Source organism: Saccopteryx bilineata, chromosome 7 (genome assembly GCF_036850765.1).
Source record: "Saccopteryx bilineata isolate mSacBil1 chromosome 7, mSacBil1_pri_phased_curated, whole genome shotgun sequence".
Classification (NCBI taxonomy): Eukaryota; Metazoa; Chordata; class Mammalia; order Chiroptera; family Emballonuridae; genus Saccopteryx; species Saccopteryx bilineata.
Window position 1 is genome coordinate 75,831,689 of NC_089496.1, and position 15,865 is coordinate 75,847,553.

The 15,865-nt window shown below is 50.2% G+C and overlaps 1 protein-coding gene across 2 annotated transcripts in view; it reads right to left on the minus strand.

Annotated features, from left to right (window-relative positions):
* Positions 1–1,323: 1,323 nt before the first annotated feature.
* Positions 1,324–15,865, minus strand: part of ALPK3 (alpha kinase 3) — a 53,270-nt gene continuing 38,728 nt past the window's right edge. For both annotated transcript variants that reach the window (XM_066240178.1, XM_066240177.1), the window contains 9 exons: positions 12,192–14,187; positions 11,021–11,168; positions 10,531–10,658; positions 10,373–10,408; positions 7,497–7,777; positions 6,943–7,031; positions 5,872–6,092; positions 3,502–3,550; positions 1,324–2,894 (listed from right to left, as the gene is read on the minus strand). In XM_066240178.1, the coding sequence (XP_066096275.1) occupies positions 2,549–2,894; positions 3,502–3,550; positions 5,872–6,092; positions 6,943–7,031; positions 7,497–7,777; positions 10,373–10,408; positions 10,531–10,658; positions 11,021–11,168; positions 12,192–14,187 (3,294 nt within the window). In that variant the 3' untranslated portion in view covers positions 1,324–2,548. The remainder of the gene's footprint in view (positions 2,895–3,501; positions 3,551–5,871; positions 6,093–6,942; positions 7,032–7,496; positions 7,778–10,372; positions 10,409–10,530; positions 10,659–11,020; positions 11,169–12,191; positions 14,188–15,865) is intronic.

Genomic DNA, 15,865 nt, shown 5'->3' on the forward strand with positions numbered 1-15,865 from the left:
TATAATAAAAGAGGGTGGAATGTCACTAATGACACTGGACTTTGGAGAGTGGAAGCCCTAGTCATTATTACCCTTGGACTTAGTCATTGGATGTGACCCTGAATGGTCTCCCTAAGCAGAGAGAAATTTGCTTTTGGTTTTAATGTGAGAGTCAAAATACATCAAATGGGAAGAACAGTGTGGTGTATGTGTATGTATGTGTGCTGGGGTTCCTTTTGTTGTTGCCCAAGCCCTTTCCTATCCTCCTACTCTCCACCATTCTGTTAGTAAGAATCCCCATCCTTTGGAAAATGGCCTTCCCCCACTCCATGATGCCCAGAGCTCCAGGGTAGGAATTTGAGTCTTGAATGGAGGGAGACCCACTGAGACCAATGGCTGGTTGCTGCTGACCTGGCAACAGCAGTCGCTCCTGGAGGCAAGCTCTGGAGCTCGCCTGGCTCGCTCCCCCATCTTCTCAGGTTCACTGTTCAGCTGCTCCTCTGGGAGCTACCCCAATGCTCTTCCCATGAACACTTTTTCTTAAGTTGGTCCGAGTCCCTTTCTGTTGCTCAAAAGCCCAACAAACCCAATGGAAAGGGTCTCTTTTGAGACTACAAACATCTTTGACCTCCAACAGCTCTCAGTTCAGAGTCTAGCATAAAGTGGGTAGGTGCTCACTGTATGTCTACTGAGTGAATGGATGAAAGACTACACACGGAAAACATTCCGTCTCTAGTTCACTGAGGCAATCTGGATAGGCAGGCTGGGAGAGCTGGGGAACACGAGGGCAAGGAGAAAAAGTGGGAAAGGCACCTGAGCACAAGAGGAGATAGAAAAGTCAGAAATGTCAACATGGAGGGAGTACACGTCAGGTAAGGAAAAGCCCAGGCCATGGAGGAGGGAGGGGACTGGAAATGAGAAGCCTCTTTGCTGCTTGGGAGGCAGGAAGTGGTCAGTGAGTGGCAAAAGGGCAGGCACTGGCTGTCCCCTGGGCTGGGCTGGCTGTAGTGGAAGAAGCCAAAGACACTGGCGTTTCCCAGAGCCACCAGCTCCATTTTACTCTCCTGGGTTCCTTCTTCGTGCTTCCCTCCAAAATGAAGGAGCAATCCAACCTGGCCCCAAGTCCACACATACCCGGTGGTCCATACAAGCCATCAGCCCAGCTGTACCAGAAGCACAGACTGTCTAGCTGTGACCACAGGTGCCTAAGACTGCATATCCATCCAGGAGCCAAATATGAACTCATTTTTCCAGTCAGCCCGGGGTCTACAGGTTGCCCTCAGAGAACCTGCCTGGAGAGAGGGGACCCTGAGCCCACACACCTGCAACCACACCAGAGGAGGGTGAGAGGAAACAGTTGCTGCCTTTATTGCATTCCAACGGGGGCAGGCTAGCTTTAGACCCCCTATTCAAGGCCTCCAGGAGGAGCTCTCAAGAAGGACACACAATTCCTTGGGAGCCCGTATATGAGGCCCCAGAATTAGAGTTTCCGGATCAAGAGCTAATGGTTGGGGGCAGAGAGAGGTCCTAAGTCCTAGGCACAGAGACATCCCTCCACCCCAGTAGGTAGATGATTTGCACCCTTCCTAGAACTCCCACGCTATTCCCCTGTGGAGAAGAGTCTCAGCCCTCCATTCTCTCCAGGAGGGGATGTGAAATTCATATGACCCACCTCCTTCAGTATGGAAGCACAAGGTCCCTCAAAGTCCTCCCTTTCCCTCAAGGGCAGAGGGCCTGGGAAAAGTAGGGGATGATTGGATTGGAGTGGATTAGAGGCCAGAGGGTCTGCTTCTCACCTGGGTCCTGGTTGGTAGGGTGGTGGGACAGGCTATGAAAGCCAGCAGGCAAGGGGACAAGCAGAGTAGAGTCAGTGAAGGGCAGGCAGCAGGCTGCAACTGGGCTCAAAGCCAGGGATGGGAAATGGGGTGCAAGAAAGCATGGGAAGCAGGCAAGTAGTGCCTGCGTGATGGAGGGAGGAAGAGCAAGAACACGTGCCACCAAAGACCACTGCACAAGGACCGAATGGGCCCCAAATGGGGCTCAGGGAGAGGTTAGTTGCAGGGTAAGCTGGGATGGATGAGGCAAAGTAGCCTGAAGGAGAAGACACCCTGAGAGTCACACACACAGCGAGGGAAGCCCGGAGTCCTGAGGTCAGGGAGAGGTCAGGGTGGAGCAGAGGGCAGAGGGTAAGTGCTGGCCTGCTTGCCCCAGAAGACACCGTTCACGGCAGGGGCAAGGGACCAGGGTGCGGAACTCATGCAGAGGACTCAGAGTCTCCAGCAGTGGCCAGTGTAAACTTCAAGGAGGGCCTCAGCCCTTGGGGCACTTGGAGGTAGGGCCTGGGAGCCCTGGGTGACCTGGAACCAGGAGAGGCCACTGGGCTGTGCGCCATGCACCAGAGCCATCTGATGAGGAGCTGACTGAGGAGAGGCTGTGCAGAGAGGCCTCCAGCAGTGCCTGTTCAGTGCACCTTCTCTGGTTAGTCTGTATTAGGAAAAAATCTCCATTGGTTTGAGTTGCTTCCTTGTTGGTCTGCTGCTGGGTGGAGGCCCCTAGGCTCCTGTAGCGGCTACCGTGTGCCCTGGGCCTTGGAGCCCCCTTCTTGGATGGGAGGCTGTCCCAATAACTGGGTGGCAACTGCACCTGAGGCCTGAGATGTGGCCTTGGAGCTTGGGGCGCTCTTCCGGGTGCCCTGGGGACTGGGGAGGCCTCTCTTCTGGGGCTGCGGACTCAGGTGGGGGCCCTTCCTGCTGGCAGATGGACTCTTGGAGCCTTTAGCCTTGGCTTGGGAGTGGGCAGCCTCAGGGGCCTTGAGGGGTTTCAGTCCCAGCATCTCACAGAAGGTGTTGCACTGGTGAGAGGAGGCAAACTGGTCCAGCAAAGCAGGGAAACAGCTCTCCTTGAGGCCTTGGTATCTGCAGCCAAACAGTAAAAGCTGAGTGGGAGTTCCACGTAGACTGAGGGTCCTTGGGGGGCCAGCTGTGGGATGACCTAGGCCAGGGTGTGGTGGCTAAGGTACATACCGTTCTACCTGGGAGTGCTGGGGAGTCTACTACCTTGGTGCTACCTCAGGTGGCAGGATCTAAAAACCTCAATTCTAAACTGAGGTCTCGTTATACCCTGGCACACGGGATTCATCGTGTGGGACACTAATTGGTGTGAGGATGACCTGCCTTGTTAATACAAATTAGAGCAGACTCCAGGGCATCACTCTACTCACAGGGCCCTTGCTCATCTGCATTGTGATGAGCTTTCTCAAGTGAGAAGGAAGAGGAGCAGGTCAGTCAGAGCTCAGAACTGCAGGTGACCCGGGTGTGTGGGTATCAAGAGCTGCTGGTTCAGACCTGGGGCAGGGGCACAGCATGTGGGATCAGCAGCCCGTGGGATGTTACTACATGGTCACAGGCACAACTGAGACCACTGGCCATTGGCCCAGCACCTCAGGAAAAAAGAACCAGAACTCTGACATGTTAGACCCTAAGAAGATGCTCAGAAGGCATTCTGTCCTTGAGAAGTACTCACCCCCGCAGCTTGGTGGCAATCTGCACATCAGTCATCTTCCAGTCAACCCCTGGAAAGAAAGTTGGGGGTTGAGCTGATGACAGCCTGGGCTGGTTCTAGGACCCCTGCATCTCCAAGATGAATATCCCTCTGACAGACACTCGCCAGGTTCCAGGGCACAGCATCAGGCATCCTGTCACCGGGTCATTCCCACTGTCCTGTCTCACAGGCAGTGGGGGTATCTTTGTACTATTAGTAGTATTTTACAGGTGAGGAGCTAGGCTCAGAGTAAAGCAACTCAAGCAAAGTCACATTTATTCATCATTCAGTAATTGAGCACTGGCCACTTTGCATCAAAATAAAAATTCAAATTTTCTTATTCTAAGATTCAAAACTCCTTCAGCCATGGAACTCTGCCTCTGTTGAATAAGAGTGGGTTACAAACTGGGCTGGCCTCTGGCTCTAACGTTCTCCTTCCTCTTACCAGATCAGTCTACTTAGGCAAGAAAGAAAAGGCAGGACAGTGAGGGAGGTCAGGGCTTGACCAGCAGAAGCATGACACTGGGGGAGACTGGCTTCTGCACATCACAAAGGCAGCATGCACTGCAAGGAGCTGAGATGGTCTCCTGGGTTAAGACAGCCTTCGAAGAAAAGAGCCAGGCAAGGTGGTGGTGGAGAAGTTTCTCCACCGTGGCTGGTCCACCCTAAGACCTTAGCATTTGAGTACTGGACTTGCAGCCCTCTTTCCCCATTTTCAAATAGTCTGGTAGAATTCTTCCAGAAACCTGCCTCTTACTAACAAGGCTGAGTAGCACTGAGTGGCATAAATGTGGGCTTGAGAGTCAGAGAGACCTGGATTTACACTCGCTCTGTCACTTTTGAGCTGTGTGAACTTGACAAGTCACTATCTCCACTGCAGAAGTGAGGGTAACACTGCTCGTCTTGCAGGGGTATTGAGGAGATCATAAAGTATTTCGTGTCTGAAACACAGTAGCTATGCTATAAATATTAATTTTGTGATGTCTTTTACAGCATTCACCACATTTCATTTTGCATTATAATGACGATGCTCTGAACACCTGCAGAGAATTTTAGTTTGCAGAAGGCTTTCAGATACAGTCTCAATTAATCCTTGTAACAAGTCTGAGAGCTAGGCAGGGATGATATGATTATTCCTAGACAGGAAAAGGAAAATGAAACTCAGAAAGAGTAAATGACCAAACTTGTCTGAGCTTCACTTTTCTTCTCTGTAATATAGAGACCTAACTAGAAAACAATTCACCTTTTATCTTGGAAATGTTTGGTAATATTAAATGGATGGATGAGGGAGGGAGGAAGGAAGGAAGGAAGGAAGGAAGGAAGGAAGGAAGGAAGGAAGGAAGGAAGGAAGGAGAGGGGAGGAAGGGAGAGAGGAGGGAGGGAGGAAAGGAGGGAGGAAGGGAGGGAAGAAGAAAGGGAGGAAGAGAAGGAGGGAGGGAGGGAGGGAGGGAGGGAGGGAGGGACAGAAGAAAGGAAGGAAGGGAGGGAGGGAGGAAGGAAGGGAGGGAGGGAAGAAAGGAAGGAAGGGAGGGAGGGAGGGGTGAATTTACAAGTTTACAAATAGAATGAATGACAAATTGCTAAATGTGTTACTAGCCCCCCAAATATATGGAGTTATAATAAAAATAGTATTTATTATACAGTTTAACCCTAGTGAAGAGCACATCTGAGCCCATTTTCTCTCGGGCCTTTGGTTTCCTCACTTTCTTACATCAGGGAACATATGTAATAATGTGTGCTATTACTAGCATTCCTCTCTTCCCACCATAAAGACTTTTATCTTTTCCTCTCCCCTGCACAGTCTGGTTAAAGATAGTAGGCCTAAAGAGGATAGAGAAGGAAGTAGGGTTCATGTTTGCTGGCCTTTATTGGGGAAGAATCTGAGTGATGGGAGAAACAGAAAGAAGCCAGACAGGCTATGTTGGTTATATAGTAGGAAGCTAACAACGATGGAGGAGGAGAGGAAGGGAGGGAACATTAAAGCTCTGCTGCTGGGACAGAAGAGAGAGTTTGGAGAGTATGAGAGTGAGAAAAAGTCCAGAGTAAACCTACAGGGAAGGGAGGAAGGGAGATTTGAAAAGGTGGTTGTGGGTTTTGAATTAGATACCATACTTTTTTGAAACAAATTTCTTTTCGATTTTAAGTGGAGCCTGGAATTGTGGTTCTAGGTACAGGAGGCGCTGCATGTATGAGGGCTGCATACAGACAGCACCTGTCCAATCGACTGCACAGTTATGGTGAACAGCAAAGGAGAGTGAGCCTGAAGGTGGGTTGTAGACTAGTCCACAGCACTGTCCTCTGCCCCGGAGCCTGCTCTCACACACGTGTACATGCACCCTCACACCTTCATACCTGCCAGATCTGTGACCAGGAAGCTGCCATTTGTCCACAGATACAGCCAGTGCTGGAAGGTCTGGCATTTCTGCATGGCCTCCGAGATGCTTGGTATGGGCACCACGGCACAGCCCCCGTCCCGGGAACAGTAAAGCTCTAGAGGTTTGCCCAGGTCCTCCTCCAGGGTAGCGTATGGGATACTGTTTGCAGGCCGGTAGATCAGGTACAGTGGGATGATCCTAAACACAGTTTCACCCTGCAGTGAGCAGGAAGTAGGGTGGCAGAGAGCTCCCCCATCTCAATTTTATATTCTTGGGTCTAAGAGGAGAGTCCCTTCAAGAAAGATTTCCCAGCTCTGAGACTGAATGATAGCAAGGGAGGAGAGCTGCCCTGAATTCAGGAAAGGAAATAGAGACCATTGATTTCAGAGGCCTGTCCATTCTCTGAGGTCAGTGGAAGTAAAACCAAATCATACTATGGCCCCAGGAGGACTCTGTGCTTGAGGGAGGGACTGAGAACACATGTGTCAAACAGAAAGGGCCCCTCTAGAGAGGGTTCAACCAGACAGTGGCTTAGTGCCAGCCAGACCCCAATATTCAAGAGTAAGCTTTCAGATGTCAAAGTGGAAACAATGATCATTTGGAGCTGACTCCGAAAACCCTGTACTGACCCTGCCTGCCACCACAGAAGAGCCCTGACCAGTGTGCCTTGGAGCTAAGTCTAGCCCATCACCTTCAGAGAGGTTCAGAATCTGCTGCGCCCCAACTCTGTAATTAACAGAAACTGGACTAAGGGATGGGGAGCTGGGGTGGCTGAGAGGAGACTGAAGACCAGGGCAGAGCCTTTCCTAATGCAGGCAATGAGTGTTGGGGGTGGGAATTAAACTGAATGTTACTGGGGTGACACTGGTTAACACAATTATACATGTTGCAGGTGTCCAATTCTACAACATTGGGGTCTTTATTTCAAGACTTTGTAGGACCACTGGCTGAGCAGAGGGTTAGCTGTGGCCCGTCTGCACATGGGCATAACCCAGGATGCCGCTGAGAGGCTGTGAACCCACTGCACGCCCCTGCCCTGCGCACTTACTCAGGCACCTCCCCAAAGCCAGGCGCTGCCCGGGCTTCAGTGGCAAAGATTTTGCAGTATTCCCGACTCATGTTCTGGATCTTGCACACCTGCGGATTACAGAGAACCCAACCCAATCAGCCAGGACGCTCCCCTGTCCTCTCTCATGCCCAGCTTGGAGTGGGAGGGCCATCAGCAAGAGGACTGCCGGGAACCCTGGAGGTAAGTGCCAGTGCCCAGGGGCCAACCTGGGGACAGCAAGGGGAATTCTGCGTGGGGGGAGCACTGACCACCACACTCAGTCACCCACCTTATCTCACATTTAAGGCTTCTGTGCAAGATATGTTTGAGGGCAGTGGGAAAGGTTTCTGCTGCAAAAATAACAGTTTAAAACTACGCCCCAAAGATGCACCCTAGGCTACACCTCGGGCTTTCCCCAAGGGTCATCCCAGGGCCCTCACAGGTTGAGGGATGAGCTGGCTTCTGCCTTGGTCTGGGGGCCCCAACAGAATCTGGGCTGGGAAAGGGGCGGAGACGAGAGACGACAAGGATGGCAATGAGGTGGGACATAGTACCTGAATGGTGACGTCGTAGTTTCGGCCCAAGAGGGAAGTCTCACTGCTGGGCCCAAACACCAACAGGCTAGACACCTTTATGACACACGTGCGGCCCGACTCGAAGATGGGCTCCAGCCCATAGATGACCTTGGCCTGGGAGGCCTTCCGAAGGCAGTACCCACGTCCACCCCCTCGCAGCTCCTCGCTCACCAGGCGCCCAAAGAGCTTGTCCCCCCAGCAGCCAGAGTCAGCCAGACCCTTAGCAAACACCATGGGCGTCATCTCAATCTCTTCTCCAACTGAAGGGAAACAGGAAAAACGTGGAAAACTAGAAGCTCCCGCCTCACTGGTGTGGGGTCCCTAGGACAGGAAAAGGCTGGAATGGTCTCCCACCCGCCACCCTGGTGAGCACAGTCTGTCCACTGCTGCTCTTTGGTGTACACCAGGCGTCCTCAACCAGACTGGGAGCTCCCCGGGACAGAAACTGTGTCTGATGCCCTCCTGTTGTGAAACAGTGCTCGAGAGTACCTGCCATACAGTAAGAGTGTACGCAGTTGTCTGTGGAAGTCGGGGGTTTTCTGTGCAAGTGCCCATCAATACAGAATACCAGAATTACTTTGTTTTAGAATTAGGTGTTTTGATCAAATGAATAAATGACTCCATCTCAACCGACATGTTTAAATAAAAAAATCTGCAGGACCAATCCAGGAGCAGTGAGCACCCCTGGTGCTCAGACTGTGATCATTCAATGCCATTTCCCACTAAAGCAACCAGAACTCCCTGAAGAAAGGGTTGATTCCAAGTCTAGGGCAGGAATTCTTCTGGATGGACCTGAAATATCTTGTCAGACCAGAAAGGAAAGAAGCTAAAACGACTGGAGGTTTGTCAAAAGGACATAAGAGCCAATCTTCTGGAGGGGCTTTCATTGGCCAAAATTAGACAACCTTACCAACAAAAGCGAACAACTTCTGCAATGTATTAAATATATCAAATATGTCAAAAATAAAAAATCCCTATGTTCATAATTGTAACTAAACCTCATCCCACCCCATCCCTACCCCCACAAAAGAAACAAATCTCCTTGGTGATCTTTGGAGGATTCTGGGCCCCAACTCAGGGTAACCAAATAAACATTTCTCCTTTACAGAAGAAACTCAACTAATGAATGAACAAGAAATGATAAAATTAAAATACTTCATGTTGCAAACTCCAGTGAAATAATGGGTCAAAACATGACTGTGAAAACCCCTAGATAACAAATGGACATATCAGATACAAGGTTTTTTTTTTTAACTTTTAAAAGGGATGGATCAGGCAGAAAACACCTGAATGGACCCAGTGACCAGTCTCAATGTTACTAAAATAATGAGATGTGATGTGACTCCAGACAGAATGCACAAGAAAACACTATATACATGTGAAGTGGCCTTTCCCCCCAAAATAATACCTAAATCTGACCAAGCTGCTCCATCTGATCAGAGGAAATACATAGATGAACATGTTAAATACTTACACAATCAACAAAATCTAGAACGTAACAAACTGTACACAGAAAATGACTTTAACAAATAAATGGCAAGAAGGGAAAACAAATGAGGGTGAAAGAAGTAACACATCAGAGACCTATGAGATATGCCAGCCCAAAGCCAGGAATAATTCAAATAAACCAAAACTTAACAGACAACTGGGAAAATCAGATTGGATATTTGATGATGTTAAAGAATTATTACAGGCATACCTCAGAAATACTGTGGGCTGGGCTCCAGATCACCACAATAAAACAAGCCTCACAATAAAGGAAGTCATAATCTTTTTGCTGGTGGAGGGTCTTGCCTTCAATTTGTAAAAAAAATGCTACATCTGCCTGACCTGTGGTGGCGCAGTGGATAAAGTGTCAACCTGGAACACTGAGGTCCCCGGTTCGAAACCCTAGGCTTGCCTGGTCAAGGCATATATGGGAGTTCATGCTTCCTGCTCCTCCCTCCCTTCTCTTTCTCTCTCTTCTCTCTAAAAATAAATAAATAAATAAATAATAAATGTTACATCTTTGAAGCACAATAAAGGAAAGTAGGCCTGTTTTTGGGTGTGAGGTTAAATTTCATATTGATTAAATTTGATTTGATAATTCAACAAAAGGCATTGGTTGAATCAATGAAAGATCGTATTAGTTGGTCAATGAAGCTCTAGGAATCTTTTCATCACCAGCCACCTTCACAGTCCTAATTTTCTGCCTGTACCTTGATGAGCAGCAACATTCTTTCTCTAATGTTTGGACCTTTAGACTGCTTATCAAATGTTGGGGTAGAGCGGCCCAGCTGGGCAGGGCATCGCCTGGTAGGGGCTTGCCAGGTGGATCCTGGTTGGGGCGCATGAGGGAGTCTGCCTCTGCCTCCCCACCTCTCATTTAATAATAAATAAAAATGTTGGGGTATATCACAGTCACCAGATAGCCTACTGGATATGCAATTTTCCTAGGTCCTTCCCCAGAGATGTGATTAAGAAGATCTGTGGTAGGGCCTAAGAAGCTGCATTTTCAGCAGGCTCCCTATGTGAATCTAATGCACAGACCACTGTGAGAAACCCAGGGAAGGAAGTCGGCAGCGTATGATGTGTCCTGGTAGCTCGTCCTGCCCTTGATCAAGCATTCTGACTCAGGCAAGGGCACAAACTACTTGTGGAAGGCCCCCTCAGCCACCTCTCCCCCACTATCTTCTGAAATAGCTATCCTCCTCCATTCGCCACCTCAAGCATCTTGTGAACTAGAAGGCAAAGGACAGCTGTCTGTGGAGGTAAATAGGGCACTTGGAACAGATCCCAAGTCCTTGGAAAAGGTACCCCTGAAGATGACGGGGCAGACATGAAGAACACCCGTCCTCCCCTGATGGGCTCCGTACCTTCACCTTCCTCTCTGGAGATGAATCCTGACAACACTGTGGAAAGGAAAAAAAGCTGCTGTCCTCAGGCTGATCTGCCAGAGAGGGCACCACCTCTGCACCGATGACTGCTGCCCTCCCTCAGGAGCAGGCCAGGCAGAGACCCGGGGCAAACTCACCCTCGGGGCTGAGGCAGAAGTCAGTGGAGGCCGAGCCGTGCTCGTTGTGGATGGTGCACCGGTACACGCCACAGTCCATGGGGGCCGCCTGCACGATGGCCAAGGCCGCCGTCCCCTCGTCCCCTGCACTACAGAGAGTGAAGACCCTTCCTGTGAGGGCCATCATCACAGCACAGCCAGGGCCAGGACGAGGTCCTGAGGCTCCTCAGACCCGGCTCTCAGAGGCTGCTGGGAGCTCTGGGACAGACAGCAAGGCACTGTGGTCAAGAGCTGGTACTAGATCGAACAGGTCTGGTGACTTTGGGCAAATGACTCAATACCTGTGAGCCTCAATTTCTTCCTTTCTACTATGAGAATGCTAGAATCACCCTCATAGGGTTCCTTAAAGGATTAAATGAGTGACAGACCCAAAATGCTAGGACAGTGTCCAACATTATGATTGCTGTAATTAGGGAGCCAGGGGAGGGGATGTGGCCTCCAGACAGCTTACCTCCTGCCCACCTCGCCCACCAGGCGTTGATCCTTGGCCCATGTCAAGACAGAGTCACTAAGAATGTTGAAAAACTGGCACCAGAGCTTCAGGCTGCCTGAGGCATCCGGAAACTGCTCCACCCGAATCTTGCGAATCACCTGTGGGGCTGGGAGCAGGGGCTCAAGTAAGAGACTTGGCCCCTCCCCTCTATCTTGTGCCCTCTCTGGCCCTTCCCCTGCTTCCCTCGTGTTCGCAGAGGGACAGGCTGAGAGAAAACAGAATTCAGGTCTCCACACAAACCCACTCCTTCATGGCCCCCAGCTGTGCCCACCTGTACCTCTGAAGAGTCTGCCCCAACCCCCAAAGCACACATCCTAGCTAGAAAACCCCACTCCTAGTCCCTCCCCAGGCCAGCTGAGGACAGGGGAACAGTCAAAAGAGGACCTTGTGTTTGCATGCCAGGCCCCTAGCTCTAGGAACCTGCATTTGAACCCTGCCCCTACCGCTCTGTGCTCGTGGGACAAGTCTGCAAAGAGGGGATTACAGTGACGACAATGACAGAGACCGGATGTTGTTGAAGCCAATTCCTATGCTAAGTACAGTTGTCCCTCACCATATTGCAGTTCACTTTTCACGGTCGCGGTCTCGCTGTATCATGGATTTTATAATTGTATATATCTAATTTTGTATCATGGATTTTTTTGCTATATCGTGGAGATTTTGTAGATGGATATTTTAATATGTTTATTATTTTAATTATTTTTGCAGTAAAATAAGCATTTTCTAGCCTAAAAAATGGAAAACAATATAAAAAACATAAGGCCTTAAAACAGATATAAATAATAAAATAAATATAAGGTCGCTACTTCGCAGATTTTCGCCTGTCGTGGGGGGTTCTGGAACCTAACCCCCGCAATAGACGAGGGACGACTGTACTAGATTTCTTCTGTCTTATTTAACCCTTGCAATGTTCCAAAGTTGGTACTATTACCAACTACAAGTGGCAGAGTCAGGAGGAGAAGCAGGCCTTTCTGATTCCAAAGCCTATAAAATAAATGACTTAAGAATACCTTTAAAAGGTTCTCTGTAAGTCTGTAGCAGGCATATGCCATCCCAGCAGCTGCAGTGAAATGTCCTCTGCTGGGCAGCCCCCTCTGAGAAGCCACACCCCATCCCCATCACTGCTCACCTTTCAGCAGGTCTTGGGGTTTCCTCGGCTTGGCCGGAGCTTCCTGCTTGCTGTCATCCAGGGCCAGCTCTGCATCCAGCCCACTGGCCTTGGGGCTGCCGCTCAGGTCCTCTGCTGCCTGCTCCTCCTCTGTTCGTGGTACCTCCAGCAGGCCTGCCCTTCGGCCCTGGGTGGGAGAGTTTTTCTCCCTCCCAGTAGTCCCCGGGGAACCAGGTGAAAGGCCTTTCCTAGGTCCCCTGGGGGAAACTGTGGGGCTCTCCCTTTCTTCAGGTTTGGTTGTCTCCCCATCCCCCACGGCTCTGACCCTAGGGAGAAACCTTTTCCTCCGGGCCCCCAGAGCCAGTTCCTCGGGGGTTGCTGCAGGGATACCTGTTGGAGCCTCCCGTGGGAACTCCTCTTGGAAAGGTTCCTGGGCTCTGCTCTCTGCTGACAGAAGTCCCTGACCAGAGGCTGCATGCCCACCTGCATCCCCCAGCAGACCCCCCACATTGCTCTCCCGAGAGGTTCCCAGGAGACCAGGCCCCTCAAGGGGAACCTCTCCCTCATGCTTACTGGACTCCTCTGAGGTCAGCCCAGGGCCCCCCTCCTCCCCCACCACAATGGCGGGGACAGTGAGAAGGCTGGGGCCAGGGCTCCGGCCAGCAGTCAGGGCCTGCTGGCCAGCCTGCACCTCACGGTCCAGGAGGCCGGTGATGCGGCGGGAGGTACAGGGGCTGAGCAGCAGCGACTGCGCACTCTGCACCAGGTTGTTGTTCTCCACACACTCCAGGAGGCGTCGCGATGTCCGCGGACTCAGACCAGCCACTTCCACAGTGGGGGCCAGCATGGGCGAGGGTGCTGGACCTGTGGGGACAGCTCCCTCCTGGGACTCTGTGCCCCTTTCCCTCATCTCTGGGCTGGATAGCTTCAGCAGCAGAAGCAAGTAGTTCTTCAGGGAATCTATAAGGCCAGGGTCACAGCTCTGGAGGGCTGGGGACCTTCCTTCCACAGCTTGCATCTTGGCGCAGGCCCCGTCACTGCTGGCCGCCATAGTTTCTGGTGGGTGACTATGGGTGGGGGTCCCTAGCGCCAGGTGCAGTGGGGGCTCAGAACTCAGCAAGGCCTGGTGCCCAGAGGGCAAGAAAGTGGCTGCATTCATGTGCTGAGAATTGGGAGTGCTGGGAAGCCCTTGCTGCGAGCTATCTGTCAGGCCAGTCCCAGGAGAAGGCAGAGTGGGCATTCCCGGGCTTAGGCTGGTGGGAGAACAGCCACCCAGACCTCCAGATAGCGCTTCTCCCAGCTGCTCCTCAGGAAGCAGCTGTGCTGGGTGGGTCAGGCGCCCTGACAGGGGACCTCGCAAAGTTTCCTCTTGGTTACCAGAGGCTGTTACTGCTGCCTCCTTAGATCTGAGCGTGAAACCAGGTTTTTCTGGGACAGAGGACCCTTCTGGGGTCTGCTCAAAACATTCAATAACCTGAGGAAACCTGGGACCCTCTGAAGGTGAGAGTTCAGGGGCTCTGGACTGTGGGCTGAGGCTGGTCACTGACTTCTTCTCTGACTGAACTGTAATGGCTGTGGGTATGCTCCGCTCTAGCTGTGTTCCCTTGTCTTCCTGTATCCTTCTGTTCTTCTGTGTCTTCCTGTCTTCCTGTGTCCTTTCCATCTGCATCCCTAACCTTCCCTGTGCTACCACATCCTCCTGGGAACTCCTGTCTGACTCTGTCCTCTCACTTTTTTGTGTCACAATGTCCATCTGGGTCTTCCCATCAGCCTGTGTCCTCAGGGTAGCTTGTTTTCCATCTTCCTGTGTCCTCTTGTCCACCTGCATCTTCACATCTGCTTCTGTATTCTTCTTGCCTCCATGTCTCTGGTCAGCATATGCTCTCCTCTCCTGCATCTCTGCATCCATGGGCTCAATGATGCCCTGGTTTCCAAGGGTGCTGCCACCAGCAGAGGCTATATCAGCACTGCTGCTGGTCGATATGGTAGGAGCCACAGTCACCTGGGACTCCAGGACCTGAGACACATAGACAAAAGCAAGAACTTAACTCATGTGCCTCAGGATCTACCTCCAACCTGGCATCCCAGCCTCCTCTGATCTTATCTCAAACTACCTTGACAGAAATCCTGTTACCTGGTTTCTGGAACCCACAGGGGGTTGGGTGGCAAAGGACATGTGACAAAGTGACAAAGTTGCCCTCCCCAATCCCTGATCCTAGAATCTAGATCCAGGAATAGCCAGCATCCAGGTCCAGTTCTGGCCCTTGTCACCGCTCCCTGAAGACATCCTGCCTTTCCTGAAAGACCCTGCTTATATATTTTCCCATCCTCACCTGGCCATATTCTCTCCCCAGGGCTTCTGAGCAATCAATCAATCTGTCCCTCTCTTGTGGCATCAACTGCCCTGGATAGAATTATTATGGGTGAAGTGAGATTATATATATATAATGACCTCACTCTTCACAACAATATCAAGTAGTTATGAGACCATCTCCATTTTAGAGATAAAAATATAGATGGTCTGGTTTGTCCATTATCAGATACTAAGGAGTAGAGTTTAGTTTAGAAGCCAGGTGTATCTAACTCCAAATCCCATGTTCTTTGCTGTTATACTATAATGCCGCCCATTTAAATTATAATTAAAAGACTTACTGTCTAAACATAGTGGTTTAAGACAGTAATTTACCTCTTTTCTTCTGGATGTAATCAAAACCAACAAATTGAACAAGAAAAAAAAAGCAAACTCCACTATTACTGAAACTGGAGGCAAATAAAACTCACTCTAAAAAAAAATGGGTCAGGACTATCAAAAGCAGACGGATTCAACACTGGAGGAGGGGTGCTGAGCTGGAACAAAAGCTACGTGGAGGAAATAAACAGCGAAACAGCCCAGCCGCTGAAGAGTGAAACTGCTCAGCAGGTCTCAGAATATGCCAGCAAAACAACTACTGCACATAAAGAACTCATCCTGGGCGTGGGGGGTAAGCCCCAAAACTCCACCTATAAGAGCTGTAGGGTCGTGCAGGGCGGGATGGAAATCAAGCAGAAGACATAATAGGGAGATGTCCAAGGAGACAGGGAAAGGAAAGTGGAACAGCCCACTGGCAGCAGATCTCGTAAAGCACCATGAAAAATACACTCCCGAATAAACTTCCTGAAAAATTACTAAGAAAATTATTTTTGAACATACAAGGAGTTAAGGAATATTGTTCCCATGAGCCCTGCTTGAAAATATTAGAGAACAAACTTTGGTCAACTAAAGGTGATTAAGAAAACTACAGCCAAAGAACTAACTGATGATAAGAAATATATAACTGTAGAACCAAGACTAAAACCATAGGAGCTTAGACTGGCAGATCAGAATGTCAGTGTTTTATACCCTGACAATGCAGAAACAATTCGACTAGCACAAAAGGGAAAAGGGGAAGAAGTAAACAGCGGAGTAAGTTCCTTGACTGTATTACATCGATGAGCCAAGAACAAAGATATTACTCAAAGTTAGAAAAACCCCAAACAGGTAATAGGGAGGGGGTAGGGGGAAGGGAGTAAAGAGGGACAAATATATGGTGATGGAAAATGATTTGACTTTGGGTGATGGGCACACAATGCAATCAACAGTTCAAATGTTATGGAGATGTTTACCTGAAACCTATGTACGCTTACTGATCAACATCACCCCATTAAATTTAATTTCT